The sequence below is a fragment of the Tiliqua scincoides genome, chromosome 1 (genome assembly GCF_035046505.1).
Source record: "Tiliqua scincoides isolate rTilSci1 chromosome 1, rTilSci1.hap2, whole genome shotgun sequence".
Classification (NCBI taxonomy): Eukaryota; Metazoa; Chordata; class Lepidosauria; order Squamata; family Scincidae; genus Tiliqua; species Tiliqua scincoides.
Window position 1 is genome coordinate 102,767,017 of NC_089821.1, and position 26,077 is coordinate 102,793,093.

Below are 26,077 nucleotides of genomic sequence, written 5' to 3' on the forward strand. Positions count from 1 at the left end.
TGTTGCAAACTGTGACACACCATTCAGCGCAGCATGGCCATTTGGATCAGGGACCCCAGTCAGCACCAGTAAGGTGGTGCAGGAGGTGGAGGTGTGGAATGAGGCAGGGAGTGGGAGGAACTGAGAGGCAATGTGGGGAGGGAGGAGGATGGATTGAGGCTTTGAAGGGGGCATATTGGTGGTAGTGGTGCACACTGATATCCTGTACCCCTTCCTGGTCTCATTTCCCCAACCAGGGTCCACACAGACTTGCGCCAGCAATTTACCTGCAGTATAGTAGACCCAACAGGCCAAGGAGGTACATGTGCAGCAGCATTGTCGTGCGTGCAGTTTTGTTTGATTGTGTTGGCCTACAGATAAGTGGTCGGATTCTGTTTCTAGTGTAAGGCAAGTTTTTAAATTATTTGCCTGCTTGATTTTGGTGAACATTAATGATCTCTGAGCGACAGAGGCAGAAAGTTTATGAAACTGGGAAGAGACTTGATCATCTTTTTTCTCCTATTCTGTGGATGTGCTACAAATGCCTTTGGTTAGGCAAACAGTAAAGTATTTGTGGGCAAAGACATTATTGTGGATTTACTTGGAAGGCAGGCAAGCTCCAACATCAAGTGAGGTGCAAACAGATAACTTTGTGTGCTTAATACCACAGTGACAGGCCTTCATTACAAGGGATTTGAATCATGATCCAATACATGTGTTCCCTGTTCAAATGTATTAACCTCCTGCTCCCCCAGCATGTCAGATCATTAACTAGAATGACTTCCAGCCCATTCCTGAGCTGCTTGGTGCGCTGGGCTGCCACGGCGCCAAAATGGCTGCCACCGTATCCAGCGTGCAACCAGGCAGCCTGCGGCAGCTCCTCTGGGGAAAGGGACTTTTGTCCCCTTCCCCCAGGTAAGGGAAGCAACTCCACAATGGGGCTACTCAATTCTGTGGCAGCTCTGGAGCTGCCGCAGAATCAGAGAGTTCTGTGTTGGACCGCATGGTCCCCCACAGTTCTCAGGATCTGGTGCAGCAGAGCTCCTCTGGTCCCACCCCTCCTTTCCTGCTCTCTCCCCTGCCACACCTCCTTCTCATCCTCCCCCACCTTGGAGCTCCTCTTCCCTGCCTCTTCCCTGCCTCCTCTCACACACCTACTCACCTCTCTACTGCCAGGTGGTCCAGGCAACTGCTGGGTAGCAGAACGTGGGCCCAGCGCTGGTAAGGGCTCACAAATGTGCCTTTCGGCAAGTTTGTGACCATATGTACTGGCGGTGAGCCAGTGTGCAGGGCTCTGGTTCGGGCCCTTCATCTGCACCAGATTATATAGGAACGTCTGCATGTCACAAGAAGGTAATATTGAGGGCTATCCTAAAAGTGGATTTCCCGGATGCTTAAGTGTTGTTAGGAACAGTGATACAGTTGCATTCCACCTGTTTTTGACAGATTCTAGTTCTAACTGCAGGCACCAACTAGTAGCAATGGTTAAGGATAAACATCTCCATCCTCATTGGATAATGGGTCAGTGGGGTACAGATGAACATAGCAATGTAAAAGATTATTATTACTACTCATTTGTCCCGTTCTGCAAACAGCTTCTATACATTCAGAACATTCAGAACATTCTATACATTCTATACATCCATGTACAGCTTCTATACATTCTCTGCATTCAGAAGCTGTTTGCTAAATGTGACAAATGAGTGGTAATAATAATAATCCAGGTTGCAATTAAAAATAAATGCAGTGAAGTAGTAACTGTGAAGTCATATAAACGCTTTGTAGTGTTGAAGTCAGTAGTTAAGAACATAAGAACAGCCCCACTGGATCAGGCCGTAGGCCCATCTAGTTCAGTTATTTATCGGACTAATTAAATAGGCCACCTGGAGTTATAAATGAAACCTATTTATAAAAAGATCTGCTTCGTGTAAATTGGAAAAGATTGTATTGTGGTCATAGTATGTCTCAGAAATTTGAGTTCTCTTTTGAAAAGACCAGAATTCTAGCTACGTTACAAATCCAAAAGGTGATATATGTGAAAGCCAGCATTTTTGTACACTAATTGGATGTTGAGATACTGTACTGGCTCACAATGTCATTCTGATGGATGGTATCAAGTGCATGAGCATAGGTTCCATTGGCGATCTTCCAGTTGGTGATCTTGTTTTCATTACTAGGTTATCTGTCCGTGTTATGCAACTCTCACGATGGGTGGATGAAGTTATGGCAACGTGGTACAACAGGAAGCCGTCAGTAAAGGACCCTGTTAGATTCTTATTTGATGTTGAATTGAGGGGGTGTCAAGGATAAATGGGGACGCCTGCTGAGTGAGAGCCCAATCCTATGCCCTCCCAGCACTAGCACTGAGCTCCATCTAGGTACTGTAACCACTTTTATGGTACCAGGAGAACATGGAGGACCAGCACTGGGCCCTTACCTGTCAGTGCTGGGCCCAGTGCCAGGAGGCCAATGCCAGAGGAGCTCCATGGTAAGGTGCACTGCTGGGCAGCACTGCCGGGTTTCTGGGCAGGAGGTAAGGTGTTCCAGGGTGAGGTAGGGGGAGGAACCGGGGTGGGAGGGGGTGAGACTGGTAGAGCCTTGCTCCACCGAATGCTATGGTCCATGTCAGGCTGAAAATATAAATATACTGGAGGAGACCCATTTGCCCCCCGCACCCTTACTTAGGGAAGGGAACAAAAGTCCCCTTTCCCCAAGGAGACCTCGGCAGTGCCACTGGATGCAGCGGCAGCCATTTTGGCACTGCTGCAGCTGGCAGAGCTGCCGGTGTCAGGACTGGGCTGTGAGTGCCTTATGTCACTTGCAAGTGGAATTATAGTGGAACATTTTAAGTTCGTTCCACACTTGGTGATTTTCAAACTTTCTGTCTTGGGGAAATCTCTTTGCTTGTTGCCAATGAATCCCTAAATCCATGCCATGTATCTTGCAATAATGCTGGGGCATATTCTGGGGCACAGACTTTGGGCCCAGTCCTGTCCAGTTTTTCAGGGCTGGTACAGCCATGCCAATGGGGCATGCACTGCATCCTGTGGTGGGGAGGCAGTCACAGAGGCCTCCTCAAGGTAAAGGAACATTTGTTCCCTTGTCTCGGGGCTGCATTGCAGTTGCCCCAGTGCTGGAAAGTTGGATAGGACTGGGCCCTTACTCAGTTTACACAGGAAAACTGTCTCATTGAGGAACTCCTGACAAGCTTCTGAGGAACTCAGAGTTCCCCAGAACGAGGTTTGAAAACCACGCATCTATGACATGTAGTATTCTCTGAATATTTTTTACTGAGTGGCTCTGTTTCACTTCAAACTGTCACCCTTTAGCACTGTGGGCTGAAAAAAAAAAAATCTGTAGTTTAAGACTAAAACCCTAAATATGACTTCCTATACAGCAGGGGCTGAAGGTCAAATGGCTCTAATTGCACAAGACAGAAGACTTTAAAGCTACACATGCTGCTGTGCCTTATTGCTGTTTAAATATATGGCTTCATGTTACAAAAACTGTCAGCATCTTTTACAATCATGTCAGTTTCTCCCTTCTGACTGTTAACATTTCCCCCATCATACCTGTGCAACTGTCACAGGTAAATTGCACAGCCATAGTTTGTCATTGAGTTTTTCAGTCTCTTACTGCCATCTTCTAGTAAATCAGACAGACTGCTGTCATGTCTTTGGAAGTCAAGCAGTGACTGTGTGGCTCATATTTGACACTACAAGCTAACTGCACCTTGCTTCTGTGTGGGAAAACAAAAGCATATTCCATATTCCAATGTGAGGCGCCTCTGGATAGCTGTAAAGCAGGGATTCAGGACTGAAGAAGAGAATTTAAAACTGTGGCACTCTTTCTGAATCAATACATACAGCCAAGCAGTGCATGTTTTAGTGAATTTTTAAAGTGATAAATTTTCCTTTGTGATGACTGTAGGGAGAAACTTGCTCCCAATTGGCTAATTTAATTCTTATGTAACAATTGCACACAATTGTCTAGGTTAAAGGACAACACTTTAGGAGATGAAGGGAAAAAGAAGAAAGACAGACACAAATTCATTGCCGTTACCTATAGCAACTCTGTATGCTACTGGACATAGTAAGCATTGATTTCTCAGCACTGACCCTTCCTATTTGGTTATTGTGCCATGCAATTAGATGCAGTCAGGTTAAGTGTGTGCTGCAAGAGACATTTTATGGTACCTGAGCAGAAAAAGCATGGGACAAGATGCCCATTAGGTGAGTGAGTAGTTAACAGCACAAGCCTAGACAGGTTTACTCAGAAGTAAATCTCACTGCATTTGATGGCATTGACTCCTAAGAAAGTGTTATTGGATTGCAGCCCAATGGCCCCATCCTATCCGCTAGTCCTGCTAGTGGAACGCGCGTTTGGCTAGTGGAAGTGCAAGAATGCCTGTGGAAGTGGATGCCACCAAAGTGGATTGTGTATGTCTGAGAAAACCCTTAGGTGGCTCCAGGGTTTATATGGAGGTAAATAAAAATTAGTTTTACTGTACATACCTCCCATTTGCCTTCAGGATGCCCCCTAACCGTAGGATGCAGTGTGTGCCTTTTTGGTGTGGCTGCATCTGTGCTGGTGACAGGGGTAGGATTTGGTTTTCTGTTTATTTTACTTAAAACTGGTGCAACCTTAGGCAAACTAATCCAGGGCTTTGTGAGAGTAACCTCTGTACTTTGTAGTAAGTATCATAAAGTTTTTTTGGAATGTAGGCTGATCAGAACTTAAATTCTAAATTGACTAGGAATTGCACTCTCTGACCTTAAAGTCTTTCTCCAAATCTTAAATGTATAAGGGATGCACCTGATTCTTTAGTGCTGTAAGAAAGGTGTTCCCTTCATGTTTCTTTACTACTCCCTCCCCACCCCAGTTCTAGGAACACTGATATTGGAAAGAGTTTCTAGGGCTTAGGCTGGGTGATCCCTGGCTCAAATTAATCCCTCTGGCTGATTCCATAAGGTCATTTTCCTCTCTTCCATTCACATATTTAAACAGTACAAATTGTGATCACAACTTGGTTGCTAAGGTTTCAGCCAGTGTGCTTCTCTTAGATTATGATTCTATTGCCAGAAAGATAAGTAGAAATGTGCATGACTTGAGGGGGACCTTGCAACCTACATATTTATCACACCACTCCCAGCAGCTTTAAGTGAAACAGTCATCACAACTCCAGCATTATGTACGGATCATTCCTATCACTTCGTTCTTCCTCAGACCTGAAATTCCATGAAGTCAGATCAAACTTTTGGCTACAAGTGATAAGTCATGGAGTACCAAGTGATATTTTATTTATGTGTGAATGATCTCTGGTTGATGTTTGGCATGAGGTATCTTAAGATGAAGGTTGGTTCTTTTCACTCAAGAACACTTGCATCATTTAGGGCACAAATAGAGGCATGTCTACTCAGAAGTAAATCCAATGGGGCTTCGTCTCAGAAAAGTGTGGATAAGATTGCAGCTTAAGAGCCCAAGCCTATGCATGTCTACTCAGGTGTAAGTCCCATTATAGTCAATGGGGCTTACTCCCAGGTAAGTGTGGATAGGATTGCAACCAGAGCCAAATCCTATCCAACTTTCTGGTACTGGTGCAACCCTGTCGTAGGGGGGCAGCCACGGAGACCTCCACCAGGTAAGGGAATGTTTGCTCCCTTTCCTCAGGGCTGTATTGTGGCTGCACCGGCACTGGAAAGTTAGACAGGATAGGGCTCTTAGTTATCATATAGGCAGAACAGCCAGCAGTGACTGTAAACTACTTCATTAGAAAACCAGGCCTTTTTTTCCTTCATCATATCCTCTGCATTCTCCTTTTGCTGTTGTTGTCCCTCCCTCAGGTGCAAGCTGTAGTGAGTGTCGAGTGTCTTTGGTTAATTTTTTTTTTTAATTAACGTAAAAAAAATTTCTTTTGCTTTTGAGGGTAAGACACAATTTGTGAGAACAGGTGTTCAAAGAGGAAACAGTTTTTCTGCTTGATGTTTTCACATGCACTGTGAATCTCAAGGTTTGTAATGCATGCGTTGGCCTGTGGTAAAAAAGAAAGTGGGGAGCATGTTTCTGCTGCTGCTGCAAATACTCAAAACCTAGTGAACTCTACTCAAATCCCTCCACCCCTCATGCTCATGACCCACCTCTCTTCATTTGGAAACGCTTTGCAAAAGGCAGCTTTTCTTCCTTTGGAAGAAAGGAAGCAGACAGGAGAACCTAGACCCATAACCGCTAGAGGAGGTGAAAATGACAAAGCTAAGAGGAAGTGGACAGCAGAGAAATCGGATAGACGGCAAGAGCGCTAGACTCAGGTTCCTGTTGATGTTCTCACTGACACCTCCTCTAGCATTCCCCTATCAGCTACGAATCTGCATAAATTTGCATATGAGACCATGGTTATATAAAGTGTACTTTTTATTTAGATGGTCTATGCTTATGATGCAGTGGGCACCATTTTAGCTTTCCTTACAGGCATTATAGCTCAGTGGCTGCAGTCTTTCCTGGGAGGTGAGTTCCAGAAGGTGTTGCTGCTGGTTTTCTGTGCCATGGCCCTTGGCCTATAGCACCTGTCAGGATTCCATCTTGCCCCACATGCTTTTCAACAACTACATGACACCACTTCAGCGCCTGTTCTGCAATCTGTGCGAAAGAGCAGGTTGGCTTTTTGAGAGTACTCTTGGACTCAGTCTTGCTCCTGGATATCCAGGTAGTAGCTGTAGCCTGGAATGCTTTTGCCCAGCTTCAGCTGGTGCATCTGTGGTGTCCATTTCTGTCTCAGATGGGCTTGGCCATAGTGAACCATTTCTTAGTCACTTCACAATTTGATTACTGAAATGTACTCATGAAGCTGCCCTTAAAGATCCTTCAGGAACGTCAGCTGGCACGACATGCAGTTATCTGGGTTCTGACCAGTGTGATGTTGTATTACAATTCCTTGCCTTCATTGTTTCAATTGGCATTGGTAACTAGTTTATTTTTGTGTACAGTATAAGGTGTGGAATACCTTTTAAATTCTTGCTTTTGGACTAAGATATCTGAAGGAACATCTCTCTTCATGTGAATCTATCTGTCCATTAAGATCTGAGAGGGAGGCTCTCTTGTATGCCTTGCTGCCCTTTGAGGCTAGGCTGACAGTGACAACAAGAGGGCTTTCTTGGTGGTGGCCCCACTCTGTGGATCTTCCTGCCATTAAATGCAAATCTGTCTCCTTGGCAGTATTTCACTGAAGTCCTGACTTTTTCAACAGGTGTTCCTGAGTTGTAATGTCTGATCTCTTACACTCTCTAATTGTTTTCACTTATGTTTTGTTGTATTAGAGTTTTGTTTTGTTTTGTTTTGCTGCTGTTGGATTTTATTTTTTTGGGATTGTGTTTATTTTTAATGAATTTTGTAAATGGTCTTAAGTGCTCCAGTGGGGAAAAGGCAGGTTACATTTTTAACAATAATGATGATAACAGTAGGTGAGTTATTCTCTATTCTCTCACACACGCGAGGGAATGTCCTCTTTAGCATGGCTCTTGCCATTATGAAAAATGATTTAGATTTTTTCAGAATTGACGAAATTGCATGCCTTAGGGCGTAATCCAAACTGTGCCCTGGGCAGATGCAAGTCCCTTGCGCCAGCCCAGGACTGTTGCAAAAGTGCCATCAAACACTTTGTGCCACTCCTGGGGGAGAAAGGCCAGTGCATGGACACTTCCGGGGCGGGAAACGGGAGGCAGATATGCCGGATCCTAACCCCATTCCCAGGCAACCTAGGGCAGTCCCGGGCTGCTTGAATTTGTGCCACCTCCTGAGGTGGTACAGATCTGAGAAGCCCCACTGGGACTGCAGTGGCTATCCCCAGGGTAAGGGGAAAAGTTTCCCCTTGCACCTGGCTGAGCCTCTGGTTGCCTGAAACTTGTGCTGGATACAGCGTAGGCCCACCAGCCTGCCTGTTCCAGCACAAGTTAGGATTGGGCTGAGCTGTTGATTGAATGTTTGAATCTAACCACAATGGAATAATGCAATGGAACACTGCAGCTCTAACAGCAACAGTAGTAATAATGAATTGAGCATATTGAACTTAAAATTCAGCATGGATGCTTGTATAGGTGATAAAGAACTGCCAGTGTTTCCACTATTCTGCTCACTGTAGATTGTTAGGTGTAAGTGGATGAGGAAGGCAGAAAGTTGCAGTCATTTCCTGATTTCCTTCCCTCCTGCCTGGCTCCTTTCCCCTCCTGCCCCGTTACTGCCTTCTTTCCCCTGCACAGAAACCGTGTGCCAGCGAGTCTGGACCAAGCTGTGATGTACTTGGACCGATTTGGTTCAAACTGCAGTTTTGTTTTCTCTTCAGCATCCTCAATCCTAAAAAGAGAGAAACGGAAGAGGACGAAAAATGTTCATTTTAACTGTGTCACCGTGTACTACTTCACCAGAAGGCAAGGCTTCACAAGTGTCCCCAGCCAAGGAGGGAGCACCCTGGGCATGTCGACCCGTCACAACAGCATGCGCCAATACACGCTTGGGGAGTTTGCGATGGAACAGGAAAGGCTTCATCGAGAGATGCTGAGAGATCATCTAAGGGAGGAGAAACTAAACTCTTTAAAACTCAAGGTAAAAAAAAAAAAGGGCAAGGTGGTATCCCCTTTTCTGTCACTGCACAAGCATGAAGGATTACCAGTGGAATTGGCACTTCCTTGGCAGAAGAACACTTCTGCCTTTGATATGGCTACAATTGACGACTTCCCTGTTTCTCACATCAACCCATCAGATTTTTTTTTCCAAATTAGGCTTCCACCTGAGCTCTTAAAGTTGATAGCTTCCTCCCTACTATGCAGATATGATGATAATTTTTTCTACCCCATTGAATTCTCACTTAGATCAGAATTTAAACACGGTGCAAGCTGCTCTGTACGGAGTGCTCAGTGCAAGAGATTTTGGTCTGATATCACAGAAGTATTTGGTCTTCAAATCCATGTCACAGGGAACCAAGTTGCTGAGGGGAAAGAGTCAATTTTGTATCCATCCTGTCCTGTATCTAGCGTCCTGCTAACTCTAATTAGCCTTTGCACTCTTCCTTTTATACCAAAGTTTTTGCTAATACAGTACTCCAACAAGGAGTTACCTGTGTGGAAGCCACCTGGGGTTTTTTTTTGGGGGGGGGGGGGAGGATGTTAGCTGTGGGTTTGTGGGGCTGCTTGAATTCTGCCTCTTATATGGCAGAAAAGGCTCCTTCTTTCATGATATTTGTATCACCTTTCCTTACAGGCCACTCAGTGAACAGCACGGTTATGAACTTTTGTCTTTTTGACCCAAGTCCATCAGTGCTGTACTCACTGGTGTTGTATAGGGTGGGGTTGTTTACTGTGTTTCTCATTTCCTTGATGCACTTGACCCCATTCTTATTTCTAGGCTTTCACAATTTTTCATATACCAAGACAAGCTCAGCCTTGTCAACCATGTATTGTGGACTGTTTTTGCAGTCCATGACAGGCAGTGGAAACCAGAGGTTTATCAAGCACCCAGAGAATCGTCATACACAGTTGATCGATGATGTTGGTGGGTCATAGGTTCTGCATCGTGCCTTACTCTCGTTCAGTAATACTGGGAGCAGATTGGGTGATGGTTCAGTCAACTGGCGACAGTATAATTGTCCAAAGCTTTTGTGCACCTTTTCCATGTCTCTGTGTTGACGGGGGGGGGGGGGCGGGCGGGGGCATAACTCAATGGTAGAGACCATTCTTTGCTTGCAGAGGGATGGGATCAGGTAAGGTGTGATGGAAAAGATCCCCCTACTTGAGATCTTAGAGGTCTGCTGCCAGTTAGCGCAGTCCATCTGGTAGTGAGGTAGATGGACCAATGGTCTATCTAGGTAGCTTTATGTGTTAAGATCCCATTGACATACACATGTTGCAACCTTGCTGTTATATTTCTGTCTTAAGTTCCTTATACAGGCAGGGGCTAAATGGCAAAGGAAAGCCAGGAAACTATCAGTGTAATCCAAGGGAGAGATCACAGTTCCACTAAATCTCTACAGCAGCACCTGCAGTGCTGCAGTTTGACCAGACAGTAGCAGCAGTATTAGTACTTGCAGTTCTGTTTTCAGAAGCTACTCTGAAACAGTTCACATCTGAAGGACAATCAAAATTGACTGAAGATTAGTTCCACCCGAAACCTCTTCATGAAAACAGCAGGATCACAATGGCACTGTGAAGAAGGAACAAAGCGAACTAAACACCACGCCTTTTCAGATAACTTTCAGCTTCCTGGAGAATATATACACGCAATAAATACATTTTCTGGCAGCTTTAGGAGCAAAGATGATGAGAAGTGGGGCTGTTCTGAATTAGATGGCCTTTCCCTGCTGAAAACTGTTCAGGAGCTCCGCCTAGCGCATGGCATCTTACAAAAAGAGCACCCATTGGATCATCTTTCAGTCAAAAATGTTGCATGTTGTCTTTCAGACAAGATGTTCAGAGCCAGATGTAAAACTTTTGGCAAACTTTTTAGTTCCTTGGTTGAAACTATGTGGCTCGTTACAATCAAAGAAGCCATGGCAGAGATTTCAGATTACAGAAGGATGCAGAAGTTCTCCTCGCATTGGGCCTCCTGGGGCAGATGCACATTTACAGACACAGTCAAATTCCCAAATGCTTGAGCCTTTCCTCATAGGACAGGTAGGAGCCCCTTCCCTTTACAGTAAGGCTAAGGCATCTTTAGTTTGGAAGAAAAAGCAAAGGAAGAGTATGAGAGAGATAACATCGTGAAAGCTGTGGAATTGATAGAAAAAATGTTTTCTCTCTCATAATATTACAACTCTGATTTACCCAATGCCATTGATTTGCAGTGGGTTCTAGACAAACAAAAGAAAATCTGTTCAAACACTGTGCAGGCTGCAATCCTAAATACACTTATCTGGGGATAAGTCCCAGTGAAATCAGTAGAACGTTCTCAGTAGACATGTTAATTAGTCACTTTCCTGCACTGTTAATTAGTCACATTCACAACCCAATCTTAACGAACTGCCCATGATGCAGCTGCACCTATGTTGCGTCTGCTGTATCCTGCTGGAAAGTTCGGGCCTCCAGAGGCTTCCTCAGGGTAAGGGAACATTTGCCCCAGGGTAAGTCCATGGCAGTCTTCTGGGTCTATTCAGACCAGCACCAGTAATATTGCTGGCACAATAGACCCATGAAGGCAGATCAAGCCTGGGAAGGGGGTTTGAATTTGGTGGCTGCTGATGCTACTGAATCTGTCCCCTTCCTGGTCCCATTCTGCCTTCCACCCACCTCCTTGGCTTACTTACCAGTTCTGGAGGTGTCCAGAGGCTGCTGGCAGGCTGAGCTGGCCTCATGTCACTTTTGGCGGCAGCCATCCCACGTTCTTGAGTTTGTTGCATTTTGCTACTGCCAGAAAGCATTGTATGTCACTGGAACACTTATTCTGGCCAGCTAGGTTTGAGCCATCAGAGTTACTGATGGCCACTAACATAGAGACTTTAAAAAAGGATTATACATATTCAGGGAGAAGCATGAACCTATCAGTGGCTCTTTGTCATGATGATTAAGTTACACTTGATGTCATGTGTAATTTAATGGGTATGTGTAACCATGATGAGTATCAGAGCAATATACCACTAAATGCCGGACACTGGGGACAAACAGCTGGAGATTACCATCATCTTCATATACTGCTTGTGAAGTTCTGGAGGCATCTGGCTGGCCACTGTTGAACCAGAATGGTGGTCTAGATGGACCTTGATCTGATCCAGCAAAACTGTGAAACCGGAAGTGTACAATACTCATGCTTTCTGTTCTCACAATTGCACCACATTCAAAGCCCAGAAGTTGCTCAGAGATAAACTGAGCATTGATAATAGAGGCCGCTCTTGATTAATTTGCATGTTTTTGAAATAGCACAATTTACAAATTAATACCAGAAGCCTAACTTACGGCAATTTGCTGGCGATTTTTGAGATAATGTGGTCAATTAGCTGCTAACTAGTTGCTAACAAGCAACCCTGTTAGATGCTGGCAGCTTCCTGGGGGAGGGGGACGTTGAGTGTCTCCTCTAACCATCGGCAACCTTGTTGTCCCACTCCTAGTAGCCTCCCTTCATAACTGCTAGCCATCAACGTGAGCTGTCAATGACTTTTCCCTTAACCCATATCAATTACACTGGTTCCTATGGGAAAAGTAATTTCAATTTGTGCATTTGCAATATAAGCCCCAGTTTCTGAGAATATAACCGTACATACATGACCTGTGCATTAAGAAAAAAACACCATCCTTCTGCTATAAGCAGGTTCCTATCCAGGCAGGAAGTGACAGTCATGATTACTTCAGCGTTCTCTTTGATTCTGAGTGCATAACTTCTAGTGACCAACTTATTGTGTCCTTTCATATGGTAGTTGCATGGTTATAGTTTTCTCCAATATGTCAATGACTTAGTGTGTATATATATATATATATATATATATATATATACACACTAAGTCATTGCATTATGCTTTTTTCCTACTCTACTCTAGATGTATATGAGTTTCTGTTAACTGTTTTCAACTAAAGAATCAAATGAACAGCCTCTGCTTTTCCATAAAGCTCTGACACCTCTTTTAATGGCTGTATACCACAGATGACTAAAAATGGCACAGTGGAATCCGAGGAAGCAAACACTTTAACACTGGATGACATTTCGGATGACGACATAGATCTAGACAACACCGAAGTCGATGAGTACTTCTTTCTCCAACCTCTGCCCACAAAAAAGCGAAGGGCCCTCCTGCGAGCTTCAGGGGTCAAGAAGATTGATGTGGAAGAGAAGCATGAGCTGCGAGCCATCCGTCTTTCCAGAGAGGACTGCGGCTGTGACTGTCGAGTCTTCTGTGATCCAGAAACTTGTACTTGCAGTCTTGCAGGCATAAAATGCCAGGTGAGAGTCTTGCTGTGATTCTGTATTCATGGGGGACAGGGAAGAGGGGAAGCCCAAATGTAATTTCTGTGCTTTTAATTAAAAAAAAAAAAAAAAAGACCCACGTACACACGCACCTGAGTTTATATCACTCACCTCACTTCTCCAAGCAGTTGGAAGTTCCAGAGGTGGCTCCTTAGTTAGTTTCCTTGTAATGAGGAAGAACACTGGAGAATGAAGCCCTTGGCCTTACTTTAGGTTTCTGTCTTCTCAAGCCTCTGTCATTTGATTGTGTTTCCCCCCTCAAACATGCAGTTAATCCCTGGTCTTTTTTCCAAAGGTGGATCGTATGTCTTTCCCATGTGGTTGCACTAAAGAAGGGTGTAGCAATACTGCAGGTAGAATTGAATTTAACCCCATCCGTGTTCGGACTCACTTTTTGCACACTATAATGAAACTTGAACTGGAGAAAAACAGAGAGCAGCAAGTCCCTGCCTTGAACGGTTGCCATGGTGAGATAAGTGCCCACAGTAGTTCAATGGGCCCCAACCCCCACCATCTAGAATATCCAGTTCCAGACAACTTTGAGATTGAAGCAGAACCTCGAGCCACTGTGATGCACTTGCAATCAGCAGATGACTTGGACTGCCATGGGGAGGAGGAGGAGGAAGAGGAGGAGGAGGAGGATGCAAGTAGTTTTTGTAGTGGAGTTACAGATTCCAGCACGCAGAGCTTAGCACCCAGCGAAACAGATGAAGACGAGGAGGAGGAAGAGGAGGAGGATGAGGATGATGAAGAAGAAAAGCCTGATGAATTTGTGGAAGGATTGGGTGCTCACCCTGACATGGTACAGTCTCTTCCTTCTGTTCTTTGCTATTCTGATAGCACCGCCATGCATGAAAACCACTCAAAAGCCTCCTCCTATTACACCAGCTCTTCAGCGCTTTATTACCAAATAGAGAACCATGGCCCTGGCGCTCCAAACCAGATTCGTGAGACTTATTCTGAAAGGGACACTGTTAAGAATGGTAATCTTTCTCTGGTGCCTTATAATCCAGCTTCAGGACAGTTCGTTGACTATACACGGCAGTCAGAGGAAAGTTATGGAAGTTCACTCTACCCTTCTTCAAACCCCTCCGTCATCGTTTGCTGCTCCTCTTCTGAAAGTGACAACGCTGTTCCCTGTAGCAGTTTATACACTGAACATAGGCCAAGACACTCCCCAGTGGACTTTCCCTCGTACTTCAAAAGTCCTTCTCAAGATGGATTCGTGTCCGCTCTGAATGGTGGCAGCCTTCTCCCAGAACACCCTGCTGAGAATTCCCTGAGCCTTTCAGAAAAGAGCAGACTGCATGAAGAGTGTATCAAGTCACCTGTCATGGAAACGGTACCTGTTTAGATTATTTTAGGATTCAGTTCTTATATTTAAATGCACTCTATTTTAACTGGATTCCCTGGAATGATTATTTTTGTTCGTAGCGATGGAGTTAAGAAAACAGACTGTGATTAATGTTTTAATTTTTCCTTTCTTTCAAGCTATTCTGGCTTTGGCCATTGCACAAAAACAGTTCATGTAAAAAGTAAAAAAAAAAAAAAATCAGACCATCTTTTGATAGAAAATACCTAGATTAAAAGAAAAGCCCTAAAAAGAGCAGCCTACCTGTCAAGCAATGTGAAGTTAGGCTCTCTTTACTTAAAGCTTCTCATTTTATTGTCAGGCCGCTGCAAGACAGTGAACCATTACACTTTGAGATCTTCACATTTAGAGTATTAAATTTTCACACATATTGGAAGAAGATGGTGACTTTGTAAATGTAGATGTGATTACTGTACAAAAAAAAAATTTGAATTGTTCTGTACTGTATATTTTATTTATTGTAGCTTAGAACTCATGTGTTGATAGAAATGAACAGCATATTCATTGAGCTGAATATTTGAGCTGAACCGCATAGTAACATTTCATTCAGCAAGCTCCATACATCTTTTGTGACACCCGAAGTTGACATTGACGCAAGTTCTTTGAAGTGCCCTGAGCCTATGAGTAGATCTAGGGTGCAATCGAGGAAATGCCAGCATGGAGCTCCTGCCTTTCTGGAGCTCCTGCTCTGTGGAAGGTAATGAAGAATGTGCCGCGTTCAGAATTCACTTTCCGGATTGCACTCATAGGCATGAATATGTTTGACAAAGGTGTAGGACAATCTTCCAGTTAAAAAAAAAAAATCATGGCACCAACATTCATAGAGAAGAAAGGAAAATTGACCCAATCCAGCAAAAGGTGATTGCAACTAAGACTGGCTCAGATGTTCATATTATTTATGGCATTTATTACTCCACTTTCTGTTCAAAAGTTACCTATGACCATGTACAATATTAATTATTCCAGCGCAATTCAGGTGCCCTTTGTATCCTCCCCCACATATGCTTACTGTAGTGTACTGGTCCATGCAGGGGAATCGTCTTCTACAGTTCCCAACTTCCTATTGGCAGTCCTCCCACAAGTGGACAGTTTTGCTCACAGGACACTTACGTGTGGTGCTAAGGAGCCAACTGGACTGGGCCCTGTATGTTACCTATCATAGTATTACATGTTACCATACCACAGTTCCCTATAGCTGCTTTCCCATCTCCTGGTAATGTATACAGAAAGGAGACCATGAGATCTTTGTTACCCTCCCCTACCAGGATCTCCTCATTACATTCAGTACCGGAGTGGTGAGAGAAGCAGCATGTGAAAGTTGCAGCCATATTGCTAAGAGAACGTAAAAACCAGTCCTCATAATTCGCTGGAATCAATGGGAACTTTGTTTTATTGCAAGAGTCTGTCTGTTGCTCTCAGTGGGGTTTAGTTGCAATGTTCTTTTGGTGGACTGTGACTCATTTCCACTTTTAAAAGCAAAGCTGTAGCTTTCATGCACACAGCCTCATGTTGACCTGGAAACATACAGCTTGCTAATGCACTTTAGGGCCTCTCAGTAGTAGTTTTGTGGAGGCTATCAGAAGTCATGGAAAACATGTCAGATTTTTAAAAAAAAAATTTTTTTAGAAGATGGCATAGAGGGCATTAAAAAATTGCCAGAAAAATGATGCAGATTTTTCCTTATCAATGTCTGAATACTTAAACAGATCATTAGTAAGGGGAGAGCATTTTTCCATCACTTGAGAAAGCAACACATCCCAAGAGCACTGCAGATGAAAGATAGACAAAGTTCTGTGGGTCATGCACTTCCGTGTGAATCAAGACCCCCCCCCCATAATATACAACTATTATTATTGTTGATAATAAAATAATATACAGATATTGAAGTCTTGATCTGAAAGTTAACCAAGTCAACAGAAATATGACCATATTCTCTAAATTTCAATTAAGGGCTTAAAAGATACTAAACTAAACTACTGTACTTTCTGTTGTGATTAGCTGACTGATACACTCATCTGGAGTCTGGGTGCACAGGAAGTACTAGTTGCCCATGCACGTCTCCTCGTTTACTGCTTCCTCCATTGAAGAGGAGAGCCTTGCAGTCAAGGGAACTCTGTGTGGATCTCAGAGTTCATCCACCGATATGAAACCTCTGAATTGGTCAGATCCATTTGTTTGTGATTTCTTGGGAAATCCCAAGAAGCATGCTTTTGGCTGTCACCCAAAGTACAAACATCCAGCCTTGGGGTTGCCCACTCAACAGCTGAGTCTAGAATTTTACCCTGTTTGGGCAACATATTCCATTATAGAATATTGTTTTGGAAAATCTGCTTTTATGTGAAAGTGCAAACGGATAGGGTATTCATGCGTAATCCATTCTTTAAATTCCTTTATAAAGGGGCAATTAGAACTTAGCACATTGTGCATCACCATTTTAAAGTATCACTTTGCACTCTGTTTGGGTCTTTCTATCTTCAAATAAATGACTAACTAGCATTGGCTGGCCCTAAGCACTTTTGTGCTCATCAATCAGTTGTTTGGCTTATCCCTTTGCAAGCCCTTATTGAATGGTGCTTGTGTCCAGGCACCTAAGGTGCCGGTGCAGAGTTCAACCTCCTGGGCATGTACAGTAGCGCTTGGATGCCTACTGACATGCAAATGTGTGAGTGCACATCTGGATGCTGAGGTACAAGGGCATACATGTGCAGTGGACCTTCTATATTCACAGATTCAGAATCTGTGGATTTCATATTTTCTGGGTTCTGAACCCCCCACTGGATCCCTCTGAAGACCTCCCAGGCATGACTGAAACCTTGTTTCAGTAACATCTGGGAGGCTTTCTGAGGCCTGCAGAAGCAGCAAGCAACCACCCACAGAAGCAGCAAGCAGGCCCATGGAAGCAGTGAGCTGCCACTTGCTCTGCGGACTTCACAATGCCGCCTGTTTCAGTTTTCACCCAAAACTGGAAGTTCACTTTAAAAGCCTCCAGGCGACATCCTCAGGTCTGCAGAGGTAGCACAAGGCCTCTGCGATCCTCAAAAGGACTCCAGACGCAATCAGTACCTTGTTCCGCCATGTTCTGAGGATCCTAGTGGCCCAAATCCACAGATTCAAACACCTGCTGATTTCAGTATCAAAATGAGGATGATGAGGGCTGCCCTTTAATTTGTGTGTACAATACTTTGGGGGCAGGGGCCCATCTTTGCATATGAAACATTGTAAAGCACCTGGTAGTGTTCGGGCACTGTCCAAACCAATAATATTGATAACATCTGGCTGTACTGTGGAATTCTAGACATTGTCACAGGAAGATCTGGATGTGCCTTTCCACCCACCTCAACATGCAGATATCTGGAGCAACCACAAGCTGCTTTCCTGCCTGCATTACTCACTAGTCAGGCATAAACTCTTGGTTGTATTTGTCTCTGGATTCAGGCCAGTCCTTGTGCAATGTTGGTGTTAAATGAAGACTTGTTTTTGCTTATTAAGCAAATTCATTTTCAAAATGTCCAGCAATGATACTTCCATGGCTGAATATTCAGCTGGCAGCAAGTTCCTAGGAAAAATGCAATACTTTAACATGTCTCCACCAAAGAGTTGAAAACTCTTTATCATCCATATGGTTTCACGCATCACAAATGAAGCAAAGTTTAAAAAAAATATTTGTCTTTTAAATTATAATTAATATTAAATTGACAATCCTATCAGCAACTTTGATCGATATTGTACTTTATCATATAGAAATACATTTTGCTATCAAGCATATCTTTTCCATTGTCTTCAGAAGTTATACATACCTCTTGCTGCACCTGGGGAGGTTGAAATGGCCGTCCTGTTAACCAGGAGGCATACCAGTATGTCATATGATCATATGCAGGCAACCTGCAGTGCAGCCCTGTGTGTGTTTACTCAGAAATCACTCCACATACATACGGTACTTCTAAGTAAGCTTGCACGGGAGTGTGGCCTTTGTTTATATATTTGCTGCTCACATTTTACAAGTGGCTAAGAACTGTATCTCAATGGAAGCTAAAAAGAAGCAATTTACAGGTTGAGCCTCATTATTCGCCTGAGTTCCAAGCACTCACTTTTGTGGATGGCAAAAAACGCACTATAGCAAATCAATTTAAAAAACAAAGTTTCTTTGCTCCAGTGATTTAAAAACAGCCTTCCTGACCTTTGTGATGTAAGATAAGAGTCATTAAGAAGACAAACCATCAATAGGTCCTCCTTCAAGAGCTTACAGAGGTGCTTCACTCAGCCCCTCCCTTCACCAATGCAAAGTGATCACCTTTCTTTCACGTGCTCAGGGGGAAGGGAGGGGTCACCTGGAAAGAGATATAATGATGGCAGGCACCAAGGTATTCCCTCCTGTGTGATGGAAAGGGTCATTTCTAGGACAATGCCTGCTGTGCCGCAATCATCTTAAAAAAGAGAATGATTGTTTTTTTTCCTCATATACATAATTTAATTGATTAATTGGCTAAAACTCATTTAATGACTTAACTAGCAACCCAATCCTAATTAACTTTCCAGCACCAATGCAGCTATGCTAATTGGGCACATGCTGCATCCTGCAGTGGGAGGGTAGTTGAGGGGCCCTCCTTAAGGTAAGGGAATGTTTGTTCCCTTTCCTTGGGGCTACTTTGCAGCTGAATCAGCACTGGAATGTGAACATAGTAGGACTTACTTCCAAGTCCACATGTATAGGATTGCACTGTAAGACCTCTTTAACACATTTAGAGTTCCAGGCTCAATACACAAGAGCCACAATCCAGCAGGGTTTGGTACACCTGAGGTCAGTGGATTTAAGCATGCCTTTCTATTTACTGGTTTGTCTAAGGGTATTATCCAGAGAAAATCTGGTGCATTAAATCCTGATTTGTTGGTTCAAGGTCTCTGCTTGATATACAGCATCTAGTGATGAAAGTTGCATGTCTGTGTGGACCACCAGGGATAGAAACTTTGTATTATCTCACATCACCTCCAATGGAGTTCTTTGCAGTGGAGTTCAGTTATCTGTCAGTGAGTGTGTTAAGAAATTGTCAATTACATGCAGGGATGAAGCAGGGTCAGATCCTATTGAAATCTACTGGACTTAAGCACACAATTGTCTCTTAAGCCCCAGCAAGTCTAATGAGGACTATTACAACAGAACGCACACACAAGTTGTATATTGGGTACCTTTGCAGGTCTTTACACTCTCACATAACACCAGAACCAGGGGACATCCACTAAAATTGAGTGTTGGGAGAGTTAGAACAGACAAAAGAAAATATTTCTTTACTCAGCGTGTGGATGGTCTGTGGAACTCCTTGCCACAGGATGTGGTGATGGCATCTGGCCTGGACGCCTTTAAAAGGGGATTGGACAAGTTTCTGGAGGAAAAATCCATTACGGGTTATAAGCCATGATGTGTATGTGCAACCTCCTGATTTTAGAAATGGGCTATGTCAGAATGCCAGATGCAAGAGAGGGCACCAGGATGCAGGTCTCTTGTTATCTGGTTTGCTCCCTGGGGCATTTGGTGGGCTGCTGTGAGATATAGGAAGCTGGACTAGATGGGCCTATGGCCTGATCCAGTGGGGCTGTTCTTATGTTCTTTTGAGATACTTCCTTCCTTTGCTCATTAACCCAGACACAGGGAAAGAGGAAGTACAGCTCACGTGTGCCTACACATCAGCTGTAAATTCATTCATGCTATCACGTATGTGTACGTATGTGATTGTCCCCCACAATGCACAAGACCCTGACCATGAAAACACAGATTGTAACAACATAAGTTGCCTGATCATCACCTGCTGTTCACATCACTGATGATCGAACAGCGTGTCCCCAAAGAGATATCCTCCCAAAAGAGAATATGATGCCCCAGCCTATCTCCCCACTTCCATTGTAGTGCAAAGAGCAACACTCTCTTTTAGAGCTTCTCTTTGTTTGCTTTAAGCTTCCTGACCTACTTTTGTTAAGGATTTTACCAGCCTGCATATTCCACCAGCCTGGCCAATATCTGCCTCACAGCAAGGCCCAGAGTCACTTGGATGTCAGAAAGGAGTCAGGCTTGTTTTTCATTTGTAATTCCTCTTATATTTGACAGTCCTCTGGATTTGTTTATATCTGATTTTCCTGTCTTCTTTTGGCTGCAGAGCGTAGGAGAGTGGGTGGTAGTGGTGGAACAGACTCCTGTGGCTCAGTTAATTAAGTGCTGTCCTTTCTGCATTGTTAGCCTTTGGTTTTATATCCATGAACCTTTCTTCTGTGTGCCAAAAGGCTTGTTATGACTAATTGGCAAAGAACAGTGAATGTGTTTTGTGCACGTTTTGCATGTTCTATTTTAATGCTCTTGATGGCTCTTTAGACCTCACAGATAATAAAGACGATACTGATGAGTTTACATTCATAAGATGCCTGATGGTCATTATCTTCAGATGCTAGGTAGCATGCATTTGGAACACAGCATTGCCATTGGAAACATGCTCATTGTACAGATTTCTGTCTAATAACAAATGAAATCATCTCATGCATTAAGGTTGACAGGCCAAAAGAAAAGGCTTGGAGAATGCTTCTATAGCTGACTAAATCTTACCAAATATATGATTAACCATCAGAGATAGTTAGAGATTCTGCTTCAGAGAATGTTCTGCCCTGAAGTCTTCCAACATTCCGACCTATGATGGAGTCTGTTTGGAATTCTGGATTACCAAGATCTGTACTTTGAACAGGCTATGTATATACTTTTAACAAGGATAGTAAATGGGACTTGCTCCTGGGTAAGTGTGGGTAGGATTGCAGCCTAGGATTGTTAAAAATGTTCCTGCTTGATTATGTCACTTCTGGTCATGACATTACTTCCCGTGAGCCCTGACTGATTCTCACTGTAAAAAGTGGGTCCCAGTGCTAAAAGTTTGAGAACCACTGTTGTAGGCCATGTGGAACACAAGCTCAGCACATCATGTGTGTGTCAAAAGCTTCTAAACTCCAGAGTGGTTAGAGCAGGAGCTTGGGTGGAGTACCTTTACTGCAAGCAGATGGTCCCAGGTTCAATCACTGGCATCTTCAGGTAGGGCTGGTAGATCATGCAACTCTTGAAGGTTATGTTGTTGTATGTCCTAGAAAATACAATGGCCAGAAGGAGAAGAGTAAGGTGCCATATTATACATTAACATAAAAGGATATGCCAACATGTCTTGGAAGGCTACCAGCTTGTATTTCCACACTTAGGATTATATGGCCCAGGGTATGTATATCTTATGTACTTATGCTATGGCTCTTTGGATCAGGTGTAAGCATCTTAACACCAAGGCAACATGATGCAGTGTTGGGGGGCTAGGATGCAGATATCAGCATCTGGAACACTATGTCTTTGCCCTAGCAATGCTTAGCTGAATTCTACTGTCTCTTGCAGAGACAGTGCAGGCTCCAGTCTGATGCCTTATAGGCTGTATTTATGAGTCATGACTAAAAGCAACATGTGGGTTATGAAAAGGGGGGGGGGAAGACACAGATCCAGTTGGGTTTGCCTACTTCCTTAAGAATTTACTTCAAGAACTGCATTGCAAATCTGTTGAATAAATTTAGATGAAAACGAGACCTTACATTTTATGTATACAGATTGAGCCTCATTATTCGCGTGGGTTCCATTCCAAGCACTCATGTGGATGGTAAAAAACGCACTATAGTAAATCAATTTGAAAAACAAAATCTCTTTCCTCCTGTGATTTAAAAACAACCTTGCTGACCTTTGTGATGTAAGATAAGAGTCCTAAAGAAGACAATTCATCAATCATTCCTTCTCCAAGAGCTTACAAAGGCGCTTCACTCAGTCCCTCCTTTCACCAGTGCAAAGGGATCACCTTTCTTTCACAAGCTCAGGGGGAAGGGTGGGTCGCCTGGAGAGAGAAGGATTGATGCATTGTCAGCCAGCTGCCCTCTCTCTCTCTCTCTCTCTCTCTCTCTCTCTCTCTCTCATTAAGGAGGCTGTTGTTAAAGGACTGTTCAGTTTTTAAAACTGATTTTAAAGGGATGCATTTTTCCCCTTCTCCAGGGATCAGCACATTCCTTCTCATTTGCAGTGGCCATTCGCGTTAAGTCAAATCCGTGTATAAAAAATCTGTGTATAACGAGACTGGACCTGTAATTTAATATGAAAAAAACTGTTTCCACTCCTCTTAAAAATAATATTTATGGCCCAATCCAACAATGGCACTGATGTCATGCTGCCACTGCGTGCAACTGCAGCTGCATAGGGGAAAATGTGGGGGATAAGAGTGGGTTGTGAAATATTTAGAGTTAAAAGGGTGTTCCTGGATCTTTTTCCAAAGGTAAATTCCTAGAAGACCTGACACTCCATTTCTCCAAAGTCAAAAGTCATACTTACGTAGGTACATGACATTTAAGGCTTTTACTATGTCATGCATTACATTAAGTAACCTTAGCTGGATCTTCATTTAATGAACTGACAGCCCAATCCTATTCTTGACTGCCTGCAGGATGCAGTGGCACTAACTTGGTCTCCGCTGCATCCTGTGGGCCAGTTGGGGACCATGGTGCAATGGAAAGGCAAGTAAACAACTTTCTTACCTACTTTGTTCTTCTTTCTTACCTACTCTGCCCTGCCATGATTCCCAACAGGCCTACCTGGAACTGTGCCAGCTCTTTGGCTGGTGCAAGTCTGAGTGGACCCAAGGGGGTGTGGCGAGGTTGGGCAAGGCACATAGGATATTGGTGGTGCTTCTGATAGCCACCCACACCCTCCCCCAAAATGACTCCCAGCAGCCCTGATCCTTCTCATCCCTGCCCACAGCCTACCCACCCCCAACAATCCACCTCCAGCAGTGGCAAAGTGTTCCGTCGCCAGCCTTTTGCACGGGCAGCTGCAGTGTCAATGGAGTGGGCCTTCTGTTGACAGAGTACTCATTCCATCAGCAGAAGGCACCCATAGGATTGGGCTGTAAATTACAGGTGTCCCTTTAGAAATGCTGAAATGTAGTTCATAAACATACGTTTATAGTATTTTATGTACTTTTTGCTAGGCATTTGATAATACGTAGTTAAGAAAACAAAACGCTGACAGCCTGGGACTTGCTCTTATGGAACCAGCTTGCTCCTTGTTTTAATTGCTTTGCTGATGTTCACACAGCTTTTCAAAATTGAAAGCATTCATACGTAAACAGGTGTTAGTAACCTGTGCAGACAACACAGCACTTTGGTTGAACCATGCAGCTTATATCGACTCACGCACTGTATGTTATATATGAAAACTCATGCCACAGTTGTCATAAAAAGGCATTCATGCTAAGAAACACCTTTGGTTTGAACTAATATAAGTGATGCATGATTGAAATTACCAGCCTTGCCCTTGTGTGTTTTCTTCAACTGACATGTATGAAGACATACCTGTGGTCTGGAATGCTCTCAGTGGATGAAATAACTCATGTCCTCCACCATTTCCATTGAATTGTTTTATGGAAAAGAATATTGTTTAAAGCCGAAGACGGATTTTAATTCTTGCCACCAATATTGGAGACGATAATACTGTACAGGTGGAGCCTATTTATCCGCGTTAGTTCCATTCCATGACTCTTAGCGATTAAGAAAAAACTCATTGTGCTAAATTGCATACAGTTACGCAAATACGCTGCAGCCTGACACTTGGGGCTGGGAGGAAACTAAGGCAGCTGTTATCAATCCCCTCCCCTCTGCTCTGCTCTGCTCCTTTACCTCCCCCTCCTCCCCCTTTCACCGGTGGGATGCTGAGCTTTTAAGAATCCAGTCCTATGCGTTTCTACTCAGAAGTAAGCCCCATTCCAGTCAATGGGGCTTACTCCCAGGAAAGTGTGGAGAGGATTGTAGCCTAAATCTCATGCTCTGCTTGCTGGGAAGGCTTGCTTGTGTCTAGTGATTACCTGCACCATGGGTGGGGGGGGTTGTCAGTGATTGCCTGCACCATCTCAGTGGGGGGGGGGAATTTGGCAAACACTTCCTAGGTTTTTTAAAGCAATCCCCTCTCCTCCCCCTCCTGTCTCCCCCTCCTCAGCCTTCCCCATTGCCAGCTGTCCCACTTCTTTCACAAGTGGGATGCTGAGCTTTTAAGAGTCCAGCCCTATGCGTTTCTACTCAGAAGTAAGCCCCATTCCAGTCAATGGGGCTTACTCCCAGGAAGTGTAGAGAGGATTGTAGCCTAAATCTCATGGTTTGCTTGCTGGGAAGGCTTGCTTGTATTGGTGATTGCCTGCAGCATCTGGGGGGGGGGTGGAATTTGACAAACACTCCCTGGGTTTTTTTTTAAAGTAATCCCCTCTGTTGCTACTGCACCTGCCCCTGTGTGTGTGTGTGAGTGAGTGAGAGAGAGAGAGAGAGAGCTCCACCTTGCTGCATGTGCTCTGGCTACAGAGGTTTTCCTCCCCCCTTCCCCCCTTCAGCCTCAGGGGCTCCAAGAGTGTTACTGTTCCTTTGAAAGGGGAACCTCTTCCAGGGCTCCAGGGTTATTTCCCTGCCTGGGTGAGGTGGAGCCTTTTTGTAGTGTTTTGGGCTGCCTGGAAACGGAGTGAGAAGACAGTGCAGGGCAAAGGAGGCAAAGGTGTGTGTGACTTTCAGTACCCCCACCCCATTTGATGTTGACAGAGACAAATCCAAAGATAAAAAATTCGTGGATAAATAGGCTGCACCTGTACTCACTAAACCATAGTGATTTCGGGCGCAGTCCTAACCCACTTTCCAGCCCTGACATAAGGGCAATGCAGCTCCAAGGTAAGGGAACAAACATTTCCTTACTTTGAGGAGGCCTCCGTGACCGATACCCAACTGCAGGATGCAGCATGTGTCCCGTTGGCACCACTATGCCAATGCTGGAAAGTTGGTTAGGATTTGGGCCTTAGTTAACAAGGTAAGATTTAGCTGTGGGGAGGCCAATTTTGGGTCATGATCAAAAGATCTGCCAATTTAGCCATCAGACCAGAAGTGGCATAGCATCGCCACTACCAAGGCCTTTTCATTTCAGATTGAATGACAATGCGGCAGTGTTCCCTAGCAAATGAACTTGCCCGATCTTGAGCAGGTTAGTCATGTGAATCAGATCTTACATGGTGCAAATTCTGGAAGTCATTGCAGATTTCTGTTCCTCAAGCGGTTTTTTTCCCCCCAGATCGTCATGTTAGGTGAAAAGAGTGTTAACTTAGAACACAAAACACACACACAGACTAATTAACATTATACACACCATGTGTTGCTTTAATTTGCTTTATAAGTTGCAACCTCACAGATGCCAAAAAAAAAAAACAACGGTAACCTGCGCAACAAAAACATTCAACCAACCTTAACCTGGACCTTATGCTGTAATCATTTATTTTAACTGTACCCTTTTCAGTATTTATGATGAATGATATGTAATTTGATGTATTTATTGTGGCTTATTTCTGCAATGTATATATTACAAAATAAGCATTTATAAGTCTTAAGATTAGGTTATTTTTTTTTCTTAGTGGCACTCGTATTATGCTGTATTTTTACTATATATTGTACAATATATATTTATTGTCCATTTGTTTGCAACAAAGTAAATCAGGTTTCTACGTTATGTCGACTACCGTCTCTTTTGTATGGAGGCTCTTAAGATTCCTCTCTTGTTAAATTAGTAATGTGTAGCGTTTTCCCAAAGGTGTGCCAACTTCCACCAAAGGTGCTCATGCCCCTTTGGTGCACACACACAGAACAAGGCTTCCAGCAATCAGCAGACACTTGGTGATTCATCAGAATTAGCTAGTGGACCACACTCCTGCCTATCCCTGCTTACAT

General features: G+C 43.8%; 1 protein-coding gene across 1 annotated transcript in view; it reads left to right on the top strand.

Moving 5' to 3' along the window:
- Nucleotides 1-25,777, top strand: part of CSRNP3 (cysteine and serine rich nuclear protein 3) — a 59,081-nt gene extending 33,304 nt beyond the window's left edge. The window contains exons 3-5 of the mRNA XM_066612132.1: nucleotides 8,312-8,571; nucleotides 12,592-12,888; nucleotides 13,208-25,777. Of these exons, the coding sequence (XP_066468229.1) occupies nucleotides 8,312-8,571; nucleotides 12,592-12,888; nucleotides 13,208-14,266 (1,616 nt within the window). The 3' untranslated portion in view covers nucleotides 14,267-25,777. The remainder of the gene's footprint in view (nucleotides 1-8,311; nucleotides 8,572-12,591; nucleotides 12,889-13,207) is intronic.
- Nucleotides 25,778-26,077: the final 300 nt, after the last annotated feature.